This window comes from Centruroides vittatus, unplaced genomic scaffold (genome assembly GCF_030686945.1).
Source record: "Centruroides vittatus isolate TY-2023 unplaced genomic scaffold, ASM3068694v2 contig_349, whole genome shotgun sequence".
NCBI lineage: Eukaryota > Metazoa > Arthropoda > Arachnida > Scorpiones > Buthidae > Centruroides > Centruroides vittatus.
This window is the reverse complement of record NW_027122172.1, coordinates 663,725-690,064: the sequence shown is the minus strand read 5'-3', so window position 1 is coordinate 690,064 and position 26,340 is coordinate 663,725. Positions and strand designations below refer to the sequence as shown.

Sequence of the window (26,340 nt, the reverse complement as noted above, 5' to 3'; positions counted from 1 at the left end):
ACTATGAACACCTAAGTCCCGTTGCCAGCAGTCTGCCTCCCAATATTAGCAACATATTCAGTACTGTACCACCAACTTACTCGGACCTTGTAGTCTATACTGACGGCTCTGGCATTGACAACTCTATTGGATGTGCTTTTGTGGCCTATGTTAACGGTGTTGAAATCTACAACCAGAAAGGAAAATTACACAAAAATTGCACTGTATTCCAGGCGGAGTTACTTGCAATCCATACGGCCACTCACTGGATTGAGCAAGGTTTTATCCACACGAACGTTCACATTATGAGTGATTGTTTTTCTGCTATACAACTACTATGCAGCAAACAACTTCATCCGATTGCCACCACCATCCGCAATCTAATCTATACTTCCTGTAACACATATACCATTTCCTGGACTAGAGGTCATCAGAACACAATGGGCAATGAACGAGCGGACCAGTTGGCTAAGGAGGCTGCTATGGATGAGTCACTGGACATCATATACAATAAAATTAGTCGAAAAGGGATTAGAAAATTATTATACGAAGATCTGCTCCATCGACTGGCAACTAGAATGGGAACACAAACATAATGCCATAACTTTTAACTTTATACCTAATATTAAGGACTTTCACGATAAATATAAATGGGTAACTCCGAATTCCTCTCTTACTCAATTCCTTACCGGACACGGTAAATTTTCAACATATCTTCAACGATTCGCTAATAAAGAAAACCCTTTATGTGCCATCTGCAATCACCCGGATGACGTTGACCATTATCTCTTCAGCTGCATCTCTTTGGAAGCTGAACGATTGGCCATAAAAATTTTAGCCAACAAAAATAACCTCGCTTGGCCATGCAAACATGAAGATCTCATAAGAAACAGAGAAATCTTCTTTGCTTTTTCCCAATTAGTCAAACGTTATGAAACCATTGCAATTCACGCTACCAAGGACTAATCTAGTTCCTTGATTCTTTTCGCTACTACAACTTCATTAATTGCATTGTTGGTCCTTCTGTTCTGTGTCCAGGCCCTTTTTGTCTGTTTTCTGGCATTTGAATTTTGTTCTTTGACTCTGATTGTGACCTTTGCTATTTTAAGTTTCATTAAACACGTTTCTGATACGTTTTTATTACAACAATTGTTTCGTACTGAAGAAAGTGCCAACTACCGATCAAATAAAGACACATTATTGCCTAATAGTGACGCACATTAATGGACTGCTTCACACAGCGTTTTTTGCTACGAGAAGAAACATATCAGCATTAAGGAACCTTAATTTTGTGGAAGTGTAATGTTTTGGATCTGTTGTCGGAAGGACATTTTTTTCCGCATCTAGGTCGGCTCCATTGTTGGTGCACTTTAGTGAGTGTCCACTTCCAGCCGAACGAACTTTAGCTACCGGACTGTGATTCTACTATTGTGGAGCTCACTATACTGCACATCAAACTCTTTGTGATAACCACCAGATTCGCCTCCCGTGCTCTTCGTCTGTTGTGGCACCTAAGATTTGCCACCAATTAACACGGCCTTCCAGATTCAAAGTGAATACCATCAATCAACTGTGTTAATCATCAATTATCTACACTGGAGTGTTAAAGTTCAAAATATGTTTAATTATCATCACAACTTGATCCACAGGAGCATCGGAACTTTTGCACTTCATTCAGGTTATCAAGCGAATATATTAATTCTTTAAATGTTACTACATTAGATATTATATAGTTTACTTTATTTTTAACATAGGATTAGACTAGTTTTAGTCTAGATCTAGTCTAGCTTTAGTCTAGTTTTAGTCTAGTTTTAGTTTAGTTATAGTTTAGTTTAGTATTAGTTTAATTTTAGCTTTAGTATATTTGTTAGTTAATTTGTTTACTGTTTATTCTGCTATAATTTTCTGTTAACAAATTATGTACATGTAGAAATAATGTGTAACGAACTGTAATATTGTGCTACAAATTTACAGCTATGTAACATAGTTAAATTTTATTTACTGTTTATTCTGTTATAAATATTATATTATATTTTCTGTTAACATCTTATGTTCATGTACAAATACTGTATAACAAAATGAAATACTGTGTAAAAATTCTCAGCTATGTATCATACGGTACTGAGAATGCACCAAACGTGCTTAATAAAGAATTGTTGTTGTTGTTGTTGTTGTACAGTACATTCTCTTGACATACCCTATAAAAAAGCAATCAAAAACACATCTAAAATAGTATAACAACAGCTGAGTTCTTCACAGTAAGCCTTAATCCTGTCCCTCTCCCCGCTGAGGAATATCGAAAAATCCCTTTTTAGTGTATATTCTGTTGACGTAACCTATTAAAACGCAATTAAAAACGCAAAAAACCGCATCGTAAAATAGTATAATAGAAGCCAAGTTCTTCACAGTAAGCCTTAATCCTGTCCTCTCCCCGCTGGGGAATATCGAAAAATCCCTTTTTAGTGTATATTCTGTTGACATACCCTATTAAAACGCAATCAAAAACGCATCTAAAATAGTATAATAAAAGCAGAGTTCTTCACAATAAGCCTTAATCCTGTCCCTCCCCCACTGGAAAATATCAAAAAATCCCTTTTTAGTGTATATTCTGTTGACGTAACGTATTAAAACGCAATTAAAAACGCAAAAAACCGCACGTAAAATAGTATAAATAGAAGCCAAGTTCTTCACAGTAAGCCTTAATCCTGTCCTCTCCCCGCTGGGGAATATCGAAAAATCCCTTTTTAGTGTATATTCTGTTGACATACCCTATTAAAACGCAATCAAAAACGCATCTAAAATAGTATAATAAAAGCAGAGTTCTTCACAATAAGCCTTAATCCTGTCCCTCCCCCACTGGAAAATATCAAAAAATCCCTTTTTAGTGTATATTCTGTTGACGTAACGTATTAAAACGCAATTAAAAACGCAAAAAACTGCATCTAAAATAGTATAATAGAAGCCAAGTTGTTCACGGTAAGCCATAATCCTGTCCACCTCCCCCCAGTGGGGGGAATTTTGACATGTATATTATATAAAAACACGTGCGTATTCGAATGCAATGTTGTGTCAAAATTTCAAAGGAATCGGTAGGAACAAATGAACGTTATATTTTATTTATATAGATAGATAGAAAATGATCTGCTTCAGTCCATTCTCACAGAAAAGCATAATGCCTCACAGAAAAGCAAACTTAGGTCGTCGGAAGTTAGCGCCATCTGTTGGACATAAAAGCCTTAATCCATATATAAATATTTTTGAAAGGGGGAAAATGGTGGTCTTCACATATGCCAGAAACTGTCGCGGGAGTGTATTAAAACAACTTCCCGAAGTTTCATGGCAATTGGATAAATGGTGTGGTAATGCATGAAGGACAAACACACACACAGACACACATACATTCGTTTTTATATATATAGATAATAAACATCCTCAATATTTCTTTTTTGCATTCTTGTTTCTTGTATATACACAATTGCTGTGAATATACAAGGAACAACAGTCAAATGAGATGAATCCAAAATCATAAGACATCCACTCCCCACAATGCTGATAAACAGGGAGAAATTTAAACACAAGATTAGAAATGAATGCATAAACACCAGAGATGTGGAAACTTTCCTGACAGATTGGAAATGAGCCATTAAAAAAGGAATTAGAATAAATTAAAAGAAAATGCAACTATAATACATGATTTGATTTAAAAATTCAATACAGTGTAACCTTGGTATATGTCTGCTTTAGAATATGTCCAAATCGGAATACATCCTGTTTGGACGAAACAAATTTTGCTCGGTATACAACTTAATTCAATTATACGTGCCATCTACAAACAAGTAGCACTATTGGTGTACTAGACCAGACTAGACGTTCACGATGCCACGGTCTATAACTTTGTTAAATTTCTTCTGATTTTAATTTGCAAATAAAATTATTTTTATTAATCATGAATTGCAAAAAGGCAAATGAAAAGCAACAGAAAACTAAAAAAATGATTAGAACCACAATGGAACTGAAAAAAGAGATTGTTGAGAAATATGAAGGTGGCATGCATGTTCGAGATTTAACTGTTGCGTACCGTATTCCGAGAACGACGATATCGACAATCATGAAAAATAAAGACATTATTAAATCTGCTAACATTGTAAAAGGAATTAAATCAATTTCTAAACAGAGATCGAAGACATTAGATCATGTTGAGAAATTGCTTTTGCTTTGGATAACTCAAAAACAGTGTGCTAGCGACAGCGTATCAGAAGCAATTATTTGCAAGAAAGCTAAAAAGATACATGCTGATCTCATGAAAAATCAAGCAGGAACTAGCCAGGAAAGCAAGGTGTTTAAAGCTAGCCATGGTTGGTTTGCAAATTTCAAACAAAGGACCGGTATTCACAATGTTGTACGACATGGGGAAGGAACTAGTACAGATAAAGTTGCCGCATGTGAATTTGTTAAAGATTTTGGAGAGTTTGTGGAAAGTGAGCATTTTATTCCCCAACAAGTTTTCAATTGTGATGAAACTGATCTGTTTTGGAAAAAAATGCCAAACAGGTCCTATATCACACAAGAAGAAAAGTCATTGACAGGGCACAAGCCAATGAAGGACAGACTAACTCTTGTTCTAAGGCAATGCTAGTGGGGATTGCAAAATGAAGCCTTTACTGATCTACCACTCTGAAAACCCGAGGGCATTTAAAAAATATAAAGTCCAGAAGTGTCAGCTGCCTGTTATGTGGAGATCAAATAGCAAAGCTTGGGTAACGAGGCAATATTTCACTGAATGGTTTAATGTTGTGTTCAACTACTGAATACACCAGGTTGTATATATATATAGAAAACCTTCTTACTTGAACCAAATAACCAGGGTAAATTGTTTCTTAGGTGCGAATGTTTTCGATGCCCCTTCTGGACTCTTCCTCAAGCATTCCAAATCCATTGCTAGCTGTTCTTCAAATTTTAAAGCTTCTTTAGAACGTATTCTATTCCATATTCTTAATGCACATGCATTCCAAATATATTCAAATATCGTGAGCAACTGTGTTGTTCAAAATGCATACAGGTCACATTTCCAATAAATATAAATGTGTATAAAATAAATATAAAATAATTTAAATATTATCGTCCATTAGAACCTGCCATGTGGTGGAAAGTGTTAGTTCTTCTTTAACTATACCTCCAACAATCTTTTAGTTGCACCAATATATACCATTTCTCCATCGAATCTGTCATCTTTTATAGGGACTTCATAGATGCCTGGTAATCTGTTTGGATTCGGTTGGTCTTTTCCATTTCTTAGTAAGTCGTAAATGGATTGGCATCTCCTGTATGCTATTTTGATTCCTTGTTTTTTGGCAATGCTATTATATATTGATTTTAACACTGGGTTATATGTGACGGGAATTATTGTTTTGTTGTCTTCATTCTCTCTATTATGTCTTTCATTTAGACCCAATTGCCCTACTTGCTTAAGTTCTTGGTTTTCGCATAACTTGCGTACAATGTTGGTGTGTCCACATTCACTAGCTATCTTTTCAATGCTTCTTATTTCCTGTGATAAGGCTTGTGCAGTGGAAAAATGTGTACTAGCTCTCATTACCAATGCTCTGAAAGCTGCTATCTTATATGAGAAGGGATCACAAGACCTGATTAAAATGTATGTTGTGACCGTCGTTGGTTTTCTGTACACCACTGTTTGTATGGCTGATCCTCCAATAATTATGTCTATGTCTAGAAAATGGACTTTGTTTTGGTTGTGTTGCTCAATTTCAACTGAAAGTCCATAAGGATTGCTGTTCATTGCATGTATAAAGCTTTTAAGATCCAGCTCTCCTCTCCAAAAGATGGTTATATCATCTATATAGAATAGTATCTGGGAGGAACTTAGGTAGGGCTTTGCTTTCCAAATTTGTTACCACCAATTCACAGAGGTCCCCCGATAACAGACTGCCCACCTCTACCCTGTGCATACATCTTCCCTTTAAATTGGAACACTGAATTGTAACATGCTAAGTGAGCTAGTTCCAATACATCTTGGTGCATTGTTCTATCTCCTATTATTTCAAACAATAAGTTCCTTATTGCACAAAAACATGGTGGGAGCTTTATGGATGGGTATAAGGATCTGAAGTCTATTACCGTTGCATATTTGGGTGTGGCGATCTGCTTAAGTTGTTCCAATAGGCTTACCGGGTTGGATATTGTGCATTGATAATTGTTCAAGTGTGTGGCAAGTATGTCATGTAAGGACTTCTCCAATTTCCGTGTAGGCGCTCTTGCCTCGTCCACCATCGGGCGTAGCTGTTGCCCATCTTTATGCGTCTTACCAAATGCAAATAATTCAGAACGTCCGGGGCCTCCATAATTATGTTCCTCATACCCAGCTTGTTGGCTAGCCTTGTATTGGCAAATCTTTTAATCCTTAAATGCATCTTATCAGGGCCGGATTATCAAATAGGCAAAGTATACAAATGTCTAGGGCCCGTAATTCGGAGGGGCCCGGCTTCAGTGCAGAAAATTTTTCTGTTTCAAAACGAGTTAAAAATCGTTTAAGAAATTCGACAGGACAGAAAAGGCTGTATTTAACAATTCCTAGGAAGCTCCGCTCGAGTAGCCATTACCTTAAAAAAAAAAAAAAAAAAGTCAACAGCCCAACCGTGCGTCAGAAGTAATGTATGCCATGAGATCTCTATTCCTCCACCATCTAGAAATATTCCTAGGGCCGCCTCTCGTGGTAGTACTGATGTATGGTTATGATTTATTTTCTAAATCTAAACTTATACGTCACGACATCACATATTCAATATAGCGTTCAAGTTGCTCGAGTGTGAAGATATTACAATTCAATAGTGTTTTATAAAAGAGTTAAAAAAAAAGGGTGACACTACGATGTGACTTGGGGTGACACCACGATATCCGCACCGGGTGTCACCCATGCTAGCTACGCTAATGTCACATTATATAATATTTGTTTAGAAGCAACTTATTTAAATGGGGCCCCAATTTAAATTTTGTCTAGGGCCCACTAGAGGCTTAATCCGGCGCTGCATCTTATCCACCCAGTTGGGTTCAACTTGTATGCATTGTGTTGCGGTAAGGTATTCATTTAGATGTTTGTCATATGTTTCCCATTTCATCATAACCATGAGCTTGGCCTTGTCAGCCCTGACCAAGATAATGTCTTTGTACTTTATCCACGTTGTAGTTCTTTTCAATTTTTCTCTGAGGTCTCTAATCTCCTGCGTTTCCTTAGTTCTTCTAATCCTAAAGGTTGCCAACCATCTATAGTATTTCTTCTGGTTTTGAGATAGTCCTTTCATAATGATTTCTAAGTCTGGGACGAATGATTTTATTGCATCTTCCATTGAAAATTGTGGCACAAAGGATCACCTTAAAATATTAGAAGCAATAGAAATATTCAAAGTGGAAGGAAAATCCAAAAGTATTAATTATAAAGAAGAACTAACACTTTCCACCACATGGCAGGTTCTAATGGACGATAATATTTAAATTATTTTATATTTATTTTATACATGTTTATATTCATTGGAAATGTGACCTGTACGCATTTTGAACAACACAGTTGCTCATGATATTTGAATATATTTGGAATGCATGTGTATTAAGAATATGGAATAGAATACGTTCTAAAGAAGCTTTAAAATTTGAAGAACAGCTAGCAATGGATTTGGAATGCTTGAGTAAGAGCCCAGAAGAGGCATTGAAAACATTTGCACCTAAGAAACAATTTACCCTGGTTATTTGGTTCAAGTAAGAAGGTTTTCTATTGATGTTGTGTTTGGACCAAGAGTAAAACGTTATTTAGAAAAGAACATACTACCTTTGAAGACTCTTCTCCTAATGGATAATGCACCCGCTCATCCACCAAGCTTGAAGGATTACGTCTTGCCTGAGTTCGACTTCATTACTATAAAGTTTCTCTCACTTAATACGACTCCTCTCATTCAGCCTATGGATCAGAAGGTCATAAGTAATTTCAAGAAACTTTATACTAAAGTCTTATTCCAGAGGTGCTTTCAAGTAACCTCTGAGACAGAATTAACTCTGAGAGAGTTCTGGAAAAATCACTTTGATATCATACATTCTATATCGCTCATTGACAAAGCTTGGCAGGAAGTTTCCCACAGAACAATGAACTCCGCTTGGAGAAATTTGTGGCCACAAGCAGTAACCGAAAGGGACGTCAAATCTAGGGCCTCTATAGCAGAGGATATTGTTTCTCGGGCCAGATCCATGGAACTGGGTGTATGTGATGATGATGTGGAAGAAGATAATCAAGAACTGACCATTGAGGAATTACAGGAACTGGAGAACAATGAGCATCAAACTAGAATGGATAGACTCTCTTCTGACTCAGAGGAGGAAGAGATAGAAGAAGCTCCTTCTTCAAATAGATGGACGTGAAATTTTTCAGAAAAATACCACCCTAACAAAGTTCAAACAAATCAAAATAGCATCACTTGGGAAGATCAGACAATGTCACACTTTACAGACATCCTGAGAAGAAGACAGACACAAAGTTCTTTGGACAGATTTTTAATACAAGTTGCTGATCCTAGTGAAAAGAGACAGAAGGTGGAAAAGTAAAAAACCCAGAATGGGACTCTTCTACCATACAATAGAAAATTTTTCTGTTTTTGTATTTTAGTATTAAAGAGAGTTTGATTTGATTTTGATTTAATGATTTAAATAATATAATACAATATACTGTAATAACTTTAAAAATCTACAATAAAATTTATTTTTTTATTAATGTGCTCAAACAGTGTTTAAATTATTTTACAACCTCATTAATATACCATATCAAGAGGGGTTTTTTAAACACGAGAACGGATTAATCTTTTTACATTACTTCTTATGGAAAGGTTGATTTGGTATACGTCCTATTTGGTATAAGTCCACACATCAGGAACTGATTAAGGTCGTATACTGAGGTTCCACTGTAGTTTCAAAAGCATAACCATCGACGGCTATTACGGCGCCGACTGGGGACACCTCCATGCCCCCGTCGTTTATATCCAAAAGTTAACTCGATTATTTACGGCAGTTGGCAATGTATTGGCTTAATATTATCGGGTTTAGTACGATGTTTATTTGCATATATATATACCTTGCTGGGGTTGCGATGGCCGACGAGTGCCTCGAGTGGATGTTTCTGGCCGTGGGCACGGAGGTGTTCCCAGTCGGCGCTGTAATAGCCGTCGATGGTTATGTCTTTAGTTTCAAAAAATTTGACTTGAAAACATTTGGAGAATTTGAGTTATTCTAAAATGGAAAGATAGAGTACCTGATGAGGGCTCATAAATAGGATTGAAAAACATTTTATTTACTATTGTTGTTATTAAATGAAGATTTCCTAATTTTTCAAATTCATCTTTTTTTAAAATTTTATTAATTTAATTAGAAAAAGAATAAACTTCATATCTAAATTATCAAACCTCTAGATTTGTCAATTCCTTCCACTGTGGTTGTGAAATTCCAATCGTGTCTAGTAAACGAGAAAACTTGAATCTGTTCTCTGCGCCATCGATAGACTCGGGCGATGTTCCCAAAATTCTGGCCTATCAATAAATTACAAATAATATTATTACTGTAATCTTAATATACCGTATGCTATTAATAGCAATACACAAAGACAAGATTGAAATTATATGCAGTTGAATTTAAACAAAAATTAAGTCTCTATATATTGATTATCTAGTGGACTATTTATTAGTGGAAAAATATAATAATGTGGTATTAACCTTTTCCATGCGGTTAGCCACCGATCGGTATGTATCACGTGACTTCTTCGTTTATCGGTGATGCGAAACGTGCCGATCGGTAAAAATTAAAAAATTAATCAAAAAATTTGATTAATTTGCATTATATTCGAGTTTTCCAGCGATCTTAGCTTTCATTCGCTCTTCTGTAGGTTGATTAACTTTGTTTAAGCCAATAAGTGTTTTGTTACCACCCCTGGGCCATAAATATTTCAGTAAATACATTCCCCTACTATTTTACAGTAAATCTTTGCAGTTAACTACACAGTTGGCTGAAAATAATCAAAGGGAAACTCCTTCTAAGGTTTTATTGGTATCTTCTGTCTTTGTTAACATTACTTTAACTAATCACAGACTTGTGAAAGGAAAAAAATTGCTGTGAAAAGCCCCGCCTCCAATCTTCGAAGTAAAATGTAAACAATCACAGTAAATTCGCTTTTTAAATCTGATTTTTAGCTCTAATTAACTAATTTAATGCACTTAGACATTAAATTAGCTAATTCAACAATATTTAGGTGAGTAAATATGTTTTTAAAACTATCTAGCGATAAATATTCCCAGAAAACTCCATCTTCCTACAGTAAGTGTATGGAATATGTTCGTGCTGTTAATTGGCTTTAAAATTTTTGTCAAATGAATTTATATATATTTTGAATACATTTAATTATTTTACAAAAATAAGAACAAAGCCGTGCCAGTCGTATAGCTGACTAATCGGTGTCGCTTCACGATAACAATTGACTACTCTCCCAGATAAGTAATTAGAGACATAGTGTGAATAATGGCAATAACTTCTCCCCTGTTCTAGGTAGAGAGCTGTGGTTTGTTTTGTTTAAAAGAGGATAGATGTTTCTATCTAATAGATGTACAAAGTTCAGCGATTCCCTGTAAATGAAATTTTTTTCTTTTGTTCGTAAACTTATTATTATTTTAAATATGTATAAAACTAAAAATTAAACAATTGTGAACTGTAATATGTTTTTAATCAAACACAAAAAACAGATTGAGTATAGCGCGATATTGAAGCAAAATATCGCGATTTAAAAAATTACCCGAAAAACGCAAAAATGTGCCGCATAACGAATTCCACCTATTTACTTAATGCTAAAGGTTTTCAGCATGAAATGGGTTAATAACTCTTGTGTTAACCATTCAACTCCAATCAAAAAGCATATAAGTTAATAAGCTTCAAACAGAGTAAACAAAATCATGTCACACACACACATATTATAACATTCATACATACAGAAAAAAAACCCCCTAAATCTTCGTATCTCGATATTTCAGTGTCGAGTCCAAAAATGTAAAAATTTGGGGGATTCAGTTTTAGACTGATTGCTACACTTTCCCTCTGTTATATGTAAGATATGCATGGGGTGAGTGTAATCCAACAAGAGAATAAACATATAACATACACATATGTTCTTCATCTGTGTTTATTTTCTTTACAGGATTCTTTTATAGATCCGACACTCCTTGTTTTTGTTCTTTTATACACAATTTCTGCAGATACTTGGACAGAATCGTTAAGTATAATCTTGCGACAAAAAACAACCAAAAATATTCACCGCAGTACAAAAAACAGGACTACGATTAAATACTTAAAACTACTTATACAAAGAAAAGAGAGGAAGAAAGGATAGACAACAGGATGGATGGATATACCACGTATAGTGATAGAAAAGAATGGATACCTAAGGTTTTAATGATCGTGGGGGTGATGGTGGTGACTGCTGAATTATTAACTCTCCGAATTGTAGGAATTAATGATTGTAGAACTATCGGGTTCTTTCAATAGGCTCCCGAAGGTTCTCATATTGAGATATACAGTCGACTCTGCATAAGTCAACACCCCGAGGAGAAGTGGAAATATGTCAAGTTATCCGATGTGACGACTAAAGTGAAGTTGGGAAAAAAAACCACAAAACTACAATTAATAAAATACAGTAGTGCGTTATACAGTAGTATAGGCTTACAATACATTGTGTCCTCCATTTACAATTACTCTATAGATGAAAAAGTGAAAAATTTGTTTAGTGTTGTTTGTTTTGAGCACTTAACTGTCGCAAATTTCTTTTTCAACCATCACGAACGCCTTGAAAACATCATCTTCGCAATTGTCAATTGTCGGCAAGTAACGTCTAAGGATTCTTAACGCCTCTGGCATAAGAAAATGCAAAATTGGATTCCAGTGTGACGTTGATGTAGATTGTATATTTTCTTTTTGTTTATCTGTTATTATTTTATATGTAAAAATACATAAAAAGTTAAGGAATTTTTATTAATAGTAGTCAGTTTTCTGTGGTCCTGGCCAACTAACATAGGGATTAATGTTAAAAAACTCTGGTTTACTCGACACTGTTTAACTCGTCACCACTGGATAAGTTGACATACTTTTGCTGTCGTCACCCTCTCTTGAAAAAATGAATTCACTCCACGCGTGTGGTGCAAACTCATTTTTTTTCAGGAGGGGGAGTTGATTTATTTATTAATATATTTAATAATATATTAATATTATTAATATATATATATACATGGTGGGCCAACAAAAACGAAACGGCAGCGTGTTCGTGTTCGTCCAAGCAAATCGCTTGGACAGGTCGATTTTATTCTCGAGGGGACATCTTTTGCAATAAAGTTTTTGCGATTCTGAATACAACAGACAACAAAAAATTTTAAAAACTCATTTATTTTGTATTAACTAAACAAACATTTATTTCAAAAAAAATGTTTGTTTAGTTAATATTCAGATTCGCAAAAACTTTATTGCCTAAGATGTCCCCTCGAGAATAAAATCGACCAGTCTGAGCGATTTGCTTGGACGAACACGAACACTCTGCCGTTTCGTTTTCGTTGGCCCACTCTGTATATATATATTAATAATATTAATATATTATTAAATATATTAATAAATAAATCAACTCCCCCTCCTGAAAAAAATGAGTTTGCACCACACGCGTGGAGTGAACTCATTTTTTCAAGAGAGGGTGACGACAGCAAAAGTATGTCAACTTATCCAGTGGTGACGAGTTAAACAGTGTCGAGTAAACCAGAGTTTTTTAACATTAATCCCTATGTAAGTTGCCCAGGACCACAGAAAACTGACTACTTAACCGATGGTGTCGAGTTATCCGGGTGACGACTTATGCGGACTCGACTGTATTTCGAGCTCCTCTTGAATGATAGCTTAGGCTTATCATTTCTTTCGTACTCCAGTCAATGCTAGAACAGGTCCTCACAACACGTTCTAGCTCTCCAATGTTCAAGCCAAAATAAAAAAAAAAAAAAAAAAAAACTTGTCCTACACTTAGCCCTCAGGGCTACTCCTTTTCTTTTGTCTTGTAATTAGGTCACCACCACCTAAACAGGGAAGGGTTAGGGAAGAAATTTCTAGAAGATGATAGACAAAAGAACCAAAGCAAAGGAGAAGAAAATGAAATAAATACTAAGAATATATACAAGAATATACAAAATATGGCATACTTCCACATATATATTGGTATGTATGGTCGTCGAAATTAGATTAAGAAGGATGGAGACAAATTTTTATGAACAAGTAACAAGCACGTCTTTATTGAACAAGAAGCAGTACAGAACTGAATGTGGTGCGCAGGCGCACTACCAACTATATATGTATAAAAATTGCCAGAGATGGCACTGCAATACATAGAATATATAACAATCAAGTAAGTCAAAATTATTGAATACATATTTATATATTGACTATGTCATTACTTAGAGAAGTCTTTTATCTTTGGAATAAAAAAATTTCTATGTTCTATCTTTATTAGAACTACAACTCCTAGACAAAAAAAAAATATTCACCTAACTGAAAGTTTAGTGTACATTTTCTCATAACACAGAATACGAAACTTTTTTTGACCCTACATAAACAATGTCTGTGTATATTTATTACACCCATTAAACAAACAAATTAAACGTTTTCTTGTTACAAATGGAAATGAAATGACAAAAAATTAGAATATTAGCTAAATGTAGGAAATACAACAAAATAAATTTAATATTTTGTGACATCGCCTTTTGCCATAATCAGTGCTTGCAATCTGTCAGGCATGGTGCAGATTAATGCCTCGCATTCGTTTCTGGTGATGCAGTTCTAAATGTGTCAAATGCACGTCACTAGTTTGAAGTTGATCATTGTTCATTAAGTCATCATTTCAGGACTACCCATAAAATTTCAATGGGGTTCTTTAAGTCTAAGGAATTGCTTGGGCAAGGCAGGATGCAATCTGTCATTCTTATAACCAACATATCATTGACTTCATGGTATGAGAGGATGTTCCATCTTGTTGAAATAGAAATGTTTTCTCAATTAAATCCTCTGTCGATGGTATCATAAATGTCTCTAAGATGTCTTGATAAGTCTGTGCATTGACAAGTTCCCGAAGAATGCACAGTTGTCCTATGCCACAGCATTCATGCATCCCCAGATCATGACAGATGCAAACTTTGAAGATCTTTTTATACAGTCCTTTTTGAAGGCCTGTTTGGTTGTTCTCTATACATGTGGGCCTTGGTCATCACAGGAGAGACAAAACAGTGATTCATCACTGAAAAGAACATTATTCCAATCGTCTTGTCCCACATGAGCCTCTATCTGTACCATCTAACACTCGCTTGTCGTTGCTTTTTCGTTAGAGATGGCTTCGTCTTGGGAACACGGATGTTGAAGTGCAAGTCTTGACATGTGGTTCAGCTACTAACGTTCACTCCAGTTGCTCTCCATTGTGCATGCAAGTGTTTAATGATCTTAAAGCGGTTTTTCACGACAATCCTTTTTAAGTTTCTCCCATTCCTTGCAGTTGTTGCTTGTTTACATTCTACATTTCTGGCACTTATCAGTTAAAATTTAAACATGGTTTTGTTGTTTCAGTACTCTAGAGACTGTTGGCTGCAAGCATTTTACATAATTCACAATTTATTTTTGTTTCTTTCCTAATTTGTACAAAGCTATGATAATATCTTTAGGTTTGTCATTGATGTTGTACTTATGCCCCATGTTGTACTGTTATACTGCTCTACTCAGCAATATGAAAATTCGCATTACAATATATTTTTTATGGATGTTTGTTTGGCTGTTTTTGCTAATATTCTAATTTTTTGTTATGGTCAAACTGTTATTCTACTTTTTGTCATTTCATTTCCATTTGTAACAAAAAAAAAAAAGAAAAAAAATGTTTGAGTTAATTTGTCTAATTAATGGGTATAATAAATATACATTACTTTGACTCAAGAACAAACATTACACCAACAAGTACTTGAGTTAGCCCATCTGATCTGTTATAATTCTATCTTTGCATTTGATGGAGCTGTTTACAAGCAAAAAAGAGGAGTCCCCAAGGGTAGCCCAGTGTCCAGAGACCTATGTGAAATGGTCGTTAAGCAGCTTGAACGAAAGATACTTCCACCGTTCCTCCCAAACATCTTGCTCTATAGGAGGTATTTAGACAACATTCTCATCATGTAGAAGACACTACCTGATATCTCGGCTTTTGTACAAGCCATTAACAATAATCACTACGGCTTAACGCTAGAAGTGGAGCAATCTAGCAATACTGAAGTCCATTTTTTGGATATAAACATTAAAGTAGAAGGATCTGCCATCCTCACGTCGGTATACCATAAACCTTATGCTGCCTCTACGTACATACCGGTGGGTTTGTGCGACCCCTTCACCTACAAGGCTGCAGCATTTAATACTCTGGTTAGAAAGGCATTTTCCCACTCATCCACCATGCAAACCCTTATCACCGAATTGAATTATGGCTGTTTGGCTGTTATCCTGTTAAGAGGATAGCAGCCAAACATGGTTATCATGGTCTAACATGCCATCTAATTGAGAGACATCAACACTCAAAATACGCACCCGCTACGCATACGAGGGCCAGCACTGACCAGGAAGATCCTACACGCCTCCCAGTCACCTTTAACCCATATGTTAAAGCAATATACGCTGAGATCGCCGGAAAACATCAATTACAAACAGCCCATAAAAGATATCCAACAATCTTCGACATCCTCAGAAATGGAAAGGACTATCCAGTTCATAGGAGGCTTCCCGATGTGTACTCTATCCCACTCAAAGATAACAGATGTGACGAGCCTCATATACATCGGCTCAACCAAGTGGTCTTTAAGTACCAGAATACGTGAACACCAAGCGGACCTTCAACACGAACAATACACCATGGCCCTGGCCACCTTTGTTTCTGATCCTGATATTGAACCGGAATTCGACAAAGCTGACGTCACCGACACTGCGCCCCATCTAGAACATCTAAAATGGTTAGGAGCCGTATCCATCTACAAGGCTAACCGCGTGACCACATGTATAAATCGGAAAGATGAACTTAATCTTTCTCTAGCGTGGCAGGCCCTTATAAATGGCGATCTTTAAATATCAACAACCATGCACGAATGCACATGACCATCTCTACGATTTCCATTATGCGAGTATTCGGTTTTTATTTAAATATCTATCTTCCATTTTTTCGAAGCATTCTGTCGGAATTTTCTCTGCCTAAAGAAGAACTATCTCAACAGTTCGAAAATGTTTGTGAAAGGAAGGTTTTTTATATTGTTTCTAATAATTTGACATTTAATATTTTTTGTATGTGTATACCAAGGGGAACTATTGTACTCAAGTCGAATGGCTGCTTCGTGTTCTTTTATTCTTTGTTCTAACATTCGGCCAGTTTCACCTATATAAACTTTTGGATATTGACATCTATCTATAAATCATTAATAGATCTGATAAATTTTGCTTATACAAGGAATTATTTTGAAGTTTATGATGAGTTTTATAGACAAATAGATGGTATTAGTGTGGGGTCAAAAATGGGGCCAAAATTAGCAGAATTAGTCATGAAAAACATTGATGATAAAATAAATAATATCCCTGCCATAAAAATTGTAATGATACATGGACAATTATTTACTGATATATAATAATAAAATAACTGATGATAAAATTATCCTTAACATCATAAACAATATTAATGTAGACATTCAATTTGATATAGAAGAAGAAAAAAAATACACAAATAAATTATTTAGATATAACGAAAATGAATACCGTATATCTTGGCAGATAAGACAATAGTTGAATCATAAAAAAAGGCCCCGAAAATCCGGGGTCATCTTATAGGACAGATACAACAACAAAAAAAAAATTAGATTGAAATTTATATAAATTTAAACCATTATAAAATAAAGCAAATTACTCATCAATGTATTTAAAATTTTGCAAAATCCTCACATTTATCATCTAAGGCAAATAGCTCCTCAGGTACATCCTCACTTTCGTTGTTAAGAAGCTCGTCGTATGGGTCTAATTCTGTACCTAGCGAGTCGTTTTCCGTTTCGTCATCAGTATCCCATAACAAATCGTCCTCAGTGCAATCCATGGCATTAGAAATTCCATACTTTTTGAAGGATTTGATCACTGTTTCCACTTTCACTTTTTCCCATGATTTGATCATGAGATCACACGGCACATCAAGCGACGCAGCCCGCAAAGCTCCACCTTTCGTATACGACTTTTCACCACTCATCATCCAGTTATTCCAATGTTTACGCATGTGATCTTTGAATGGTTTAATCAGAGAAACATCTAAAGGTTGTAGCATCAAAGTTAAACCACTAGGTATAACAGCAATCTTAGTATTGTTCCGTGCTAAGCAATTTTTAGTGTTCTCAGTTACGTGACTGCGAAACATATCCCACGCCAACAAACTGTGCCGATTTCGTAGAGCACCTGGTCACCTCTGCCACACATTTTCCATCCACAATTTTACACCATTTTCATTCATCCACCCCTTTTCGTGAAAATGTACGAAAATGCCTGGCGAGAATTTTATTTTAGTAGTAGTTTTCCTCTTGAAAATGACCGTGGGTTTTAACTTTGTTCCATCTACCATGCACGTTAATACTACTGTAAACCTAGTCTTTTTCATGGCCTGTACTTCTAACTTGAACAGTTTTTATGCCTTTTGTTTCCACAGTTCCATTGTTTATCATGTCGAAGTTCTTCGGTGTTACATCCATATTTCCAATATTAGATAATGGAAAGTTGTATTTTTGCTTCATACAAATAACAAACTTGTGAAAACCTGTGACTTTATGTTCAAGGTCTTGTGGTAATTTCTGTGAAATTTTTGTTTTCTGTTGTATTACCAGATTTTTTCTGTTCATGAAACGATTGCACCAACCTACTGTTGCTTTAAATTCTTTGCCTTGTTCTGGATTTCTGGCCAGCAAGCTAGTCCTCTCCTCATAGAATATTTTTTCATTGGATTTTTTTAATAGCAACATCATTTTTTCTCCAATCTCTTACCATCTTCTCTGTTATATCGAAAGCCCTTGCTGCAGCACAGTTGTTCGATTCTTTAGCCTGTTTTATGACTTTTAACTTGAAGCTTGTTTCATATTTCCTTCTTTTCGTTGGTTCCATGATTTTCTTTTCCTGCCTTTTTATTTTTGTCATTCACACACGGTCCTTTTCAAAACTTGTTTCAGTGTTGCCATCGAAGCTTCTGCTTTTTGGTGTTGCCAGATGTTTTTTTCTTTTACTCTGTTCAAAAAATTACGAATAGGATATAATTCTGTATACGCTATACAGTGTTATTAGCCAGATGATGATTGTTGATCTAAACTAAATTCATAGGCCACTGATAGTTTGGGGGTCATCTTATAGGACAGACAGAGCCGTAACTAGGATGTGGGCAACGTGGCTCCCGCCATAGGCGCCGATTTAATAAAGGCGCCAACGAGAAGGTTTTGGAATAATATGTATTCAAAATTAATAACACAAAAAAACTTCTATAATTATATTTATATAGTATTTATTATCTGTAATTTTTATGAACATATATTTCAGAAATAAACCACCATTTTTTATTTTTATTTAATAACAAAAATTAAAAAAGCGCGCCATTTTTATTCTTGGCCATAGGCGTCCAAAATCCTAGTTACGGCACTGAGGACAGATATATGCTAAAACTATAAAACTTTGACGAAAATTTATACCTCGTCTTATCTGAAGGTCGTCTTATCCGCCGAGATATACGGTAACTTAGATAAATTCACCTTTGTAATATATAAAAAAACCATGCAATGTCGACAAAACAATTAACTACCACTCTTAGGCCAAGACTCCACTAGCGTAAAAATGGACATAAAACCCTTTGCCATAAAAACTTTTAATCACACGACCATAAAATTTTATGCCCGAGCAGGTCGTAAAACCAGCATAAAAGTGAGTTGAGCAGGATTTGACTTTCGACACAAGTATGGTCATAAAATGGTACTGTCGACCAATCAGAAGTCAGTGGAATCTAGGTTATTGTGACATGTTGTGAAAATGGCAGAAAACAAGCTTTTGTGTACGTTCTCTCGTGGCTACTTAGAAAAGAACTAGAATAGATCCAGAAAGAATTATCAAAAACATCCGAAAGTATTCATATATCTACGACAAGAGGTATCCCAATTATAATAATGGATGCCTAAAACACGAGATATGGATTACCAAAGGAAAATCCTTCATTTAGAGGAGTATATAATAAAAAAGCTAAGATTATAAGTGCTATATATTATCTTAATAACACAATAATAAAAGTTAATATACGAAAGTAAAGATATTATTTTTACTACATTTGTAATTATAGTACAGAAAAAACTCGTAGAATATAATCATTGTCTTTATATCGATATATCACGTATACAGCCGTAATAGTACCGTCACCGTAAAAACTTCACTAGCTGGACCTCCATTGCAAACGCAAATAGGTCACGTAATTAAAAGTTTTTACGGCAAGGGTTTCTACGCCCGTTTTTACGCTAGTGGAGTCACGGCCTTACATTCCTGATACCACGAAAAAGAATGTTTATATTATGGACTTAAAGAATATACATATGAGAATATCTAATGATAATAATAATTATATCAAATTAAAAGAACTTGAATCAAAGTATATTCTTAACGACTACCCTAGAATTAAATTGCAAAAATAGATACAATGCAAAATACAAAGTAGATAAAAAAATACAAAGCCTTCCCCATACATCAATAATATTTTTGATAATTGTAATAAAGTCCTTAAAACGGATAACATTGTTTTGGCCCCATCTTTGACCAATAAAATTTTGCATAATATTTATGGTAATATCAGAAAACAATATAACAATATAAGTAATTTTAAAAAAACAGGTGTAGTTTATAAGATAGAATGTAGTTGTCAATACCCAAAAGTTTACATAGGTGAAACTGGCCGAACATTAGAACAAAGGATAAAAGAACACGAAGCAGCCATTCGACTTGAGTACAATAGTTCCCCTTGGTATATACACATACAAAAATTCTACACACAGAAAAAGATACCTATAAAAGGAAATTCAAGGAATATATTGAAATAAGAAAACACCCAAAGAAAAATCTAGTTAATATTTCTGACAGTATGCAAATAGACCCTCAGAGGTATAATTTAATAGAAGGTGCCACAGCACATTGTGTATTGTAAAAAAACCTCAATCCAAAATACATTGTATGGTTTGTCAGAATAGATTAGAAATACTAGATAAAACCTATTGGTGGTATGTATTTGTGTGTCATTAATGTAAAAAGTTTTATTTGTAAACTAACTTATTTTTTAAATTACAGTTGTTATATCACAATATATTAACATCCATAGAATTTCACTAAAGTATACTGATATCTACCCACTTTAAGTGTATAGAAATTGTAAGTTTTTTAAATAGTTATGTATTTTGTGTTTTTTATATAACTAAATATGTTAATCCGTCATGATTTACAAGTGAAAAGTCTTTATGTAAAATACTGGAATGTTATGTATGTGTATGGATGATATAAGTATTGAGAAAGAAATTTTATGCTGTTTTATGATATGTAAATGGTTATGTTATGTAAAAAATCCCTCTCTTCGTGATATCTAGATAATGTTGGGCTCTATTTATATTATTGTTTCTTCCATATAACACTGAAGAGGGGTTGGGAATGTATACCAACCCGAAATGCATTTGTAATCCAATTTTTTTAAAATAAAGATGTTTCTAACCGTAATGCTGTGAGATAGTCTACCGAACAAGTTTTGGATTGAAGAGACATTAATATACAAGAACCAATAGACAGTAATTATAATACAGTGTTATTAACTAATGCAAAAAAACAAGATAATGGTTTTTCATAACAGTGTTCCATAATCTAAGAAGAAAAAATAGTAAATTGAGAATGTCAAAATTGAGACAGCAGATAATTTAAATACAGTGGATGATTGGTTAACAAACACTTTGGACTACAAACAAATTGGATAATGAACACTTTTGTGAAAGATTTTTGTGTGTGGACAACGGACACACATTCGGATAACAAACACCTCGCAGAACAAACACAAGAAGAAGTGATGTAAAATAATGAATACCGATTGGTCTTCCCTTGTCTTCGGGCAATAATTCAAAACTTTTCAGAGCACGGGAGATGTTGACATCGATGCTCAACCCAGTATATACTGATTGGATAGTATTCCTCTAAACTTTGAAACTCTCCCCTGTAATTCCAGCCTTTTATTTTTCTGACAGAAACAATTGTTTTTATAGTATTCAAGAGACTGTCGAGCGGGCACTCGTTAAGTATTGCGTGGGTTTTTATTTCCGAAAGGTGAGAGTATAATAGCAAGAGTGGGCAGAAAATGTCTGATGTTGCTGGGCAGTATGGCTTGAACAGGTCTACAGTAGGCTGCAGTTCAATCTTATCAAAGAAAGATACAGTATAATTAAGAAAACTCAAGCAGCTAAAGGAGTAACGAAAATCACATCTGAGAAATAAAGAACATCGAAGAGCTCATAATGGAACCCGAAATGGATCTGACAGCAGAAGAATGCCAAGAATCTCAGCGAGATATGTTTTCTTCTAAAAAAAAAGGATTAATGTTGACATCTGCTATTAAAAATGTTTTGAAGAAGTGGGAAGATGGCAGAACAATGGTCTTAGAATGTCATCCAAACCAGGTTGAGGTTAATAGGCTTAGGGATCTTTACAACGACAATGCAATTAATTACTTCCAAAAAATCCTGAAGAAGAGAGAAAAGCAATTGACATTGGACAGATTCTGTAACCCACCACAAACAGAAAGAACATGACTGATAAAAATGCAAGACTGTGTATAAATGTATTTTTATTATTACATATGTTAGGCTCAAAGACCAAAATCACTCACCGAGTGAAAAAAACGACCACACTCCGTACGAAACAAAATTCGTATCGTATCGTGGCATTTGTAAAAATGATCACAAAGCAAAATTTGCATTGTGGCTTTCATCATATTTGACCACGACGTGTTGTGGTGATTAAGAAAAGCTATAATGCGTTCTGAACGTTAGCTGATGCAACCACGATAGAGGATCATACGATGCACAGTGGTTTGTAACTTTAAAATATAGATTCTAGCCTCGAAACCTTTTTATTTAGAATTTTTGATGCTGAACAACGTTGGTTCTACAAGTTTTCCTAGAAATTTAATTTTCATACTTAAAAACATTTCAAAGAAATAAAATGCACAGAGAAAAATACACATTTGTTTTGCTAAAAAGTGCTAAAGGTCTAACTACATATACTTGTAGGTGCTTGATATACTATACACCAGGGGTGGCCAACTTTTGTGCACATAAGATCTACTTTTTATCGTAAAAATGCGTCGCGATCAACTTGTTGTCATAGGCATAGTCTAAGTGGGGAGGGGGAAGTGTGAAATACAGACTATGTTTATACACTGTTTCAGTACGAAGTGCACTCACTGCTTATGAGTTGAGTCATAACTGAATGCCTACAGTTGCGTTCGCATCTGTACAGTTTACATCGCTAGCGATCGACCAAAATTGGCTTGGCGATCGACTTGTTGGCCACCCCTGCTATACACAATGAAACAATAATCAGCAGCTAAAGTTAAAAACCACTGTGCAACGGATTTATTATGGTTAAAAGCCACCACACATTCTAGATGTTAACTAATAACGAGGTGATAATAAAAAAATAAAACTTTCTTTTTCATTATGATTTATTTATCTTCATTCATCTTATATAAGTAGGTAACAAAATTATTCACCACGTGCAGAAATGTAACTTGGTTACTTTTCAACAACATGTAATCATTTGTGAAAATCTGTTGCAGTGCTCGATATGCCAATGTTTTCTAATAACTAATTTACTAAAAATAATTACTTTGTCGGAAACTTTTATAAATAAATCATCTTTTTTATGAGAATCGAAAATGCTGCAGAGTTATTTATCTTTACAAGAACTATCACTGTGACATTTTGAGTTGCATTTTGTTCTTTGAGTTACAATGGCAATTTTTATCAATACAGTATCTTTTACAGTAACACAATATAAACTCTTGCTTACTTCCAGATGTTAACATGGATGTTGAGCAAAGTGTTAATGAAGTTCAGGGTACATCCTGAATGTTAATAAAGTTACTCTCAGAAATTATAAATTCATTACGAGCATAAAGTCGACCAAGAAGACCCTTGTTTCTTAACTGATAGAGATCTGATGGATTAATGATCATAACAACAGCTAAAACATTTCTGGGAGCTGCACGTCTTCTATCAACATAAGGCACCCTAACTAAAACATTCGAACCAATTTCAACTGCAGAAAATTACCCTAAATTGATAAAACGCTCCGAGCTCGAGCTCGAATAATAATAATAAAAATTATAAATAAAACAAATAAGACGAACGATTCTATGACTCAGATCCCTGTACTATTATTGTGAAATAATAATCAGAGTAATTCTTAATTCATTGTTTTTAAAAATTTTAATAAGTAATATGTCTTAGGATTTTTAGGCTTTATCAGAGGTATTAATTTACATTTGATATGGAGAGTGCCAATGGCTCAATGCACGGAGGTTGAGAAAAGCGAAATCCTACTCGGGTGTAATATACAGTAATACCTCGGTTATCGCCGGTTTCAGATTTTGCCGATTGTTTTTGATCGGATTATCGACAAAAACCGAGGTATAACTGTGCAGTGTACACCCATGTATAGTACCTGGCATCAATCTGCATTATTTTTTTAGCTTCTGTTGTCCTATCCTAAAACCCTCCAGTTATAGGGAAAAACAGAATGGTTTCTAGGCTAAAACTTTTTCCAGCAAAACTTGTGGTGCGATGAGTAATAGCACCAGAACACAGGGTAGTTTTACCTTAGATTTACCCTATATAACACTTATGCACGTGTGTTTATTTGTTGTAAAATTATCGCACATTATATCAAACATTTGTTTGAAATCAAAACTTTATTCTGTTATCAACTAATATACTTTATTCACTTTGTATTGAACAAGAATATAAATTTTTGTAATAAACATAGGATTACCATTAGTAATACATGTAACATTTGCTGATATTTTAGATTAAAATAAAAAATAAAAAATATATAAAATGTCACAACTTTAATATTTATAACATGTTGACTTATTATAGTAATATTATTGCATGAATATGCTAAAAATGAAATAAAAAATTATCAGGAAAAAATACATTAAGAAAAAAAGCATTAATTAAAATTTTTTAAGTCAACAAAACACCATCTGGACAAAAATATGTGAAACAGACAATAGACAAGATGCTGCCGTCAAGTGCTGACATCTGTTGTCGATAAATTTTTTAAAAATCGATTGTTACTAGGGTGCCTACAAATAGGTACCCTCGAGGTTTCGCTTAACAATGGAGAGTACCGATTGGTCGGTATCCTCGTAAAGAAAGGGTTAAGGAGGAGGCGAATATCTCGCATGCCTGGCAATCCTTTTTCGATGATTCCGACAAAATTAAAAAATAGGAAATCAATTAATTTTGCATGCGATTTAAAAATGTATTCATTAATTTTTATTTTAGTTTTAATGTTAATGTTAACAACTAGGTGCGAGTTTTTGTGTATACAGTTTATAAGGCTTTATGGTTCTGACAATTGTAAAATATTTAATTCAAACGTCCTGCATTCTAATTTGTTTGAACATTAATGACCTGAAGCAGATCCTAATTGGATCGAAAACATTGTCTCAATGTATTTATTTTAAATATATAATTGTGCTGATGCTTTTGAAGGTTTTGTGGAGTTATTTAATTGTTTATAACCAGCTTTGTGAAGATTCAGAATTAAGACTCAAAACAGGTGACAATTCTTGCAATTGTATTATTCTGGCTGTACAAAAGACTATTGAAATCCAGTTTGTGCAGAAGCTTCAAAAGTACTAATTTACAAAAACAAAAATATGAAGTGGTGATGACACCATCTTCATGCAGCCAGCCCTTTTTTTGTCTAAAGTTTCTCCCACACTGATTGTATAAAACAAAAATATATACCCTCTATAACCAATATCCGGCGTGTAATATTCAAAAACTGGCAAACATTTTTGATGTCCCTCCTGGGCTCTTCCTCCAGGCCAAATTTGCTGTAACTGGATTCTTACAATCGAACACTTTTAAATAAGAATGTGCTGAGCTTCCTAAAGATCGAATATGTAAGGAAACCGTGTGCCGTTTCAAACTTTAATATTCTTTTTTATCCATGGGGAGACGATGTGTGCATCCTATAGTAACTCCGTGTATCGTTTAACAATTTATGGAATTATTTTCTAATAAAAATTGCCAAGCTGTTGAGAGATTCATTTCCTCCTTAAAATTGATGCAAGATAATTTGTGATCGGCCTTGAAAATTTCCATCACTTCCAAAGTTCTTAAATGTTTTTGATGTTGGGTGGTGCGGATAACCCATGCCTCATCAAAATTTGGTGTTATGTCCGGGTTTGTCGCATATGTAGACAATGCCGTCGTACACTTATTGTGGGTGATATCTGATTTATGTTCCTTTACTCTAGTGGTAAGTGAACATTTAGTGGACCCTATGTAAATTAATTGCCTCTGCCATCTGTTGTCTTTCAAAGGAATACTATATATTTCCAGAAGTCTGTTCGGGTTATGGCCATCTTTTCCGTTTCTCAGTAAATTGTATATGGAAGGGTTTCTTCTGTATGCAATTCTAATTCCTTTTTTCTTTGCAATTGCATTATATATTGTTTTTAGTTGTGGGTTGTACATTACCAGGATCCTTTCTATGTTTTCTTCTTTAGTAACTCTTCCTAATACGCTTCCTTCATCCATATTACTGTTTATACAAAGGTGCTGATTACATAACTTGTTTACAATGCTGCCATAACCATGTGCTCTTGCGATGTTTCTAATATACGATAATTCTTGTTGTAGAGCTTTGGTTGTGGAAGAGTGAGTATAGGCCCCTTTTACTAAAGCCCCGAAGGCTGCTATTTTATAAAAGTATGGGCCACGAGAATTAAAGGGTATGTACTGTACATTGGTATAGCTGTGAGTTTTCTGTAGTCTGTATTATCCTATCTCTAATTTCTATTTTTATATCCAAGAAGTGGATTTTTTCGTCATCATGCTGCTCCATTTCCAAGCATAAGCCATAAGGGTTGTTGTTCACGGCTATTTTAAATTGCTTTAGGTCTGGTGTAGTTTTCCAGAG

At 34.7% G+C, this 26,340-nt stretch overlaps 1 protein-coding gene across 1 annotated transcript in view; it reads right to left on the bottom strand.

Moving 5' to 3' along the window:
• Positions 1-26,340, bottom strand: part of r (carbamoyl-phosphate synthetase 2, aspartate transcarbamylase, and dihydroorotase rudimentary) — a 186,212-nt gene that overhangs the window by 49,451 nt on the left and 110,421 nt on the right. The window contains exon 22 of the mRNA XM_067269235.1: positions 9,435-9,557. Coding sequence (XP_067125336.1) covers positions 9,435-9,557 — 123 coding nt within the window. The remainder of the gene's footprint in view (positions 1-9,434; positions 9,558-26,340) is intronic.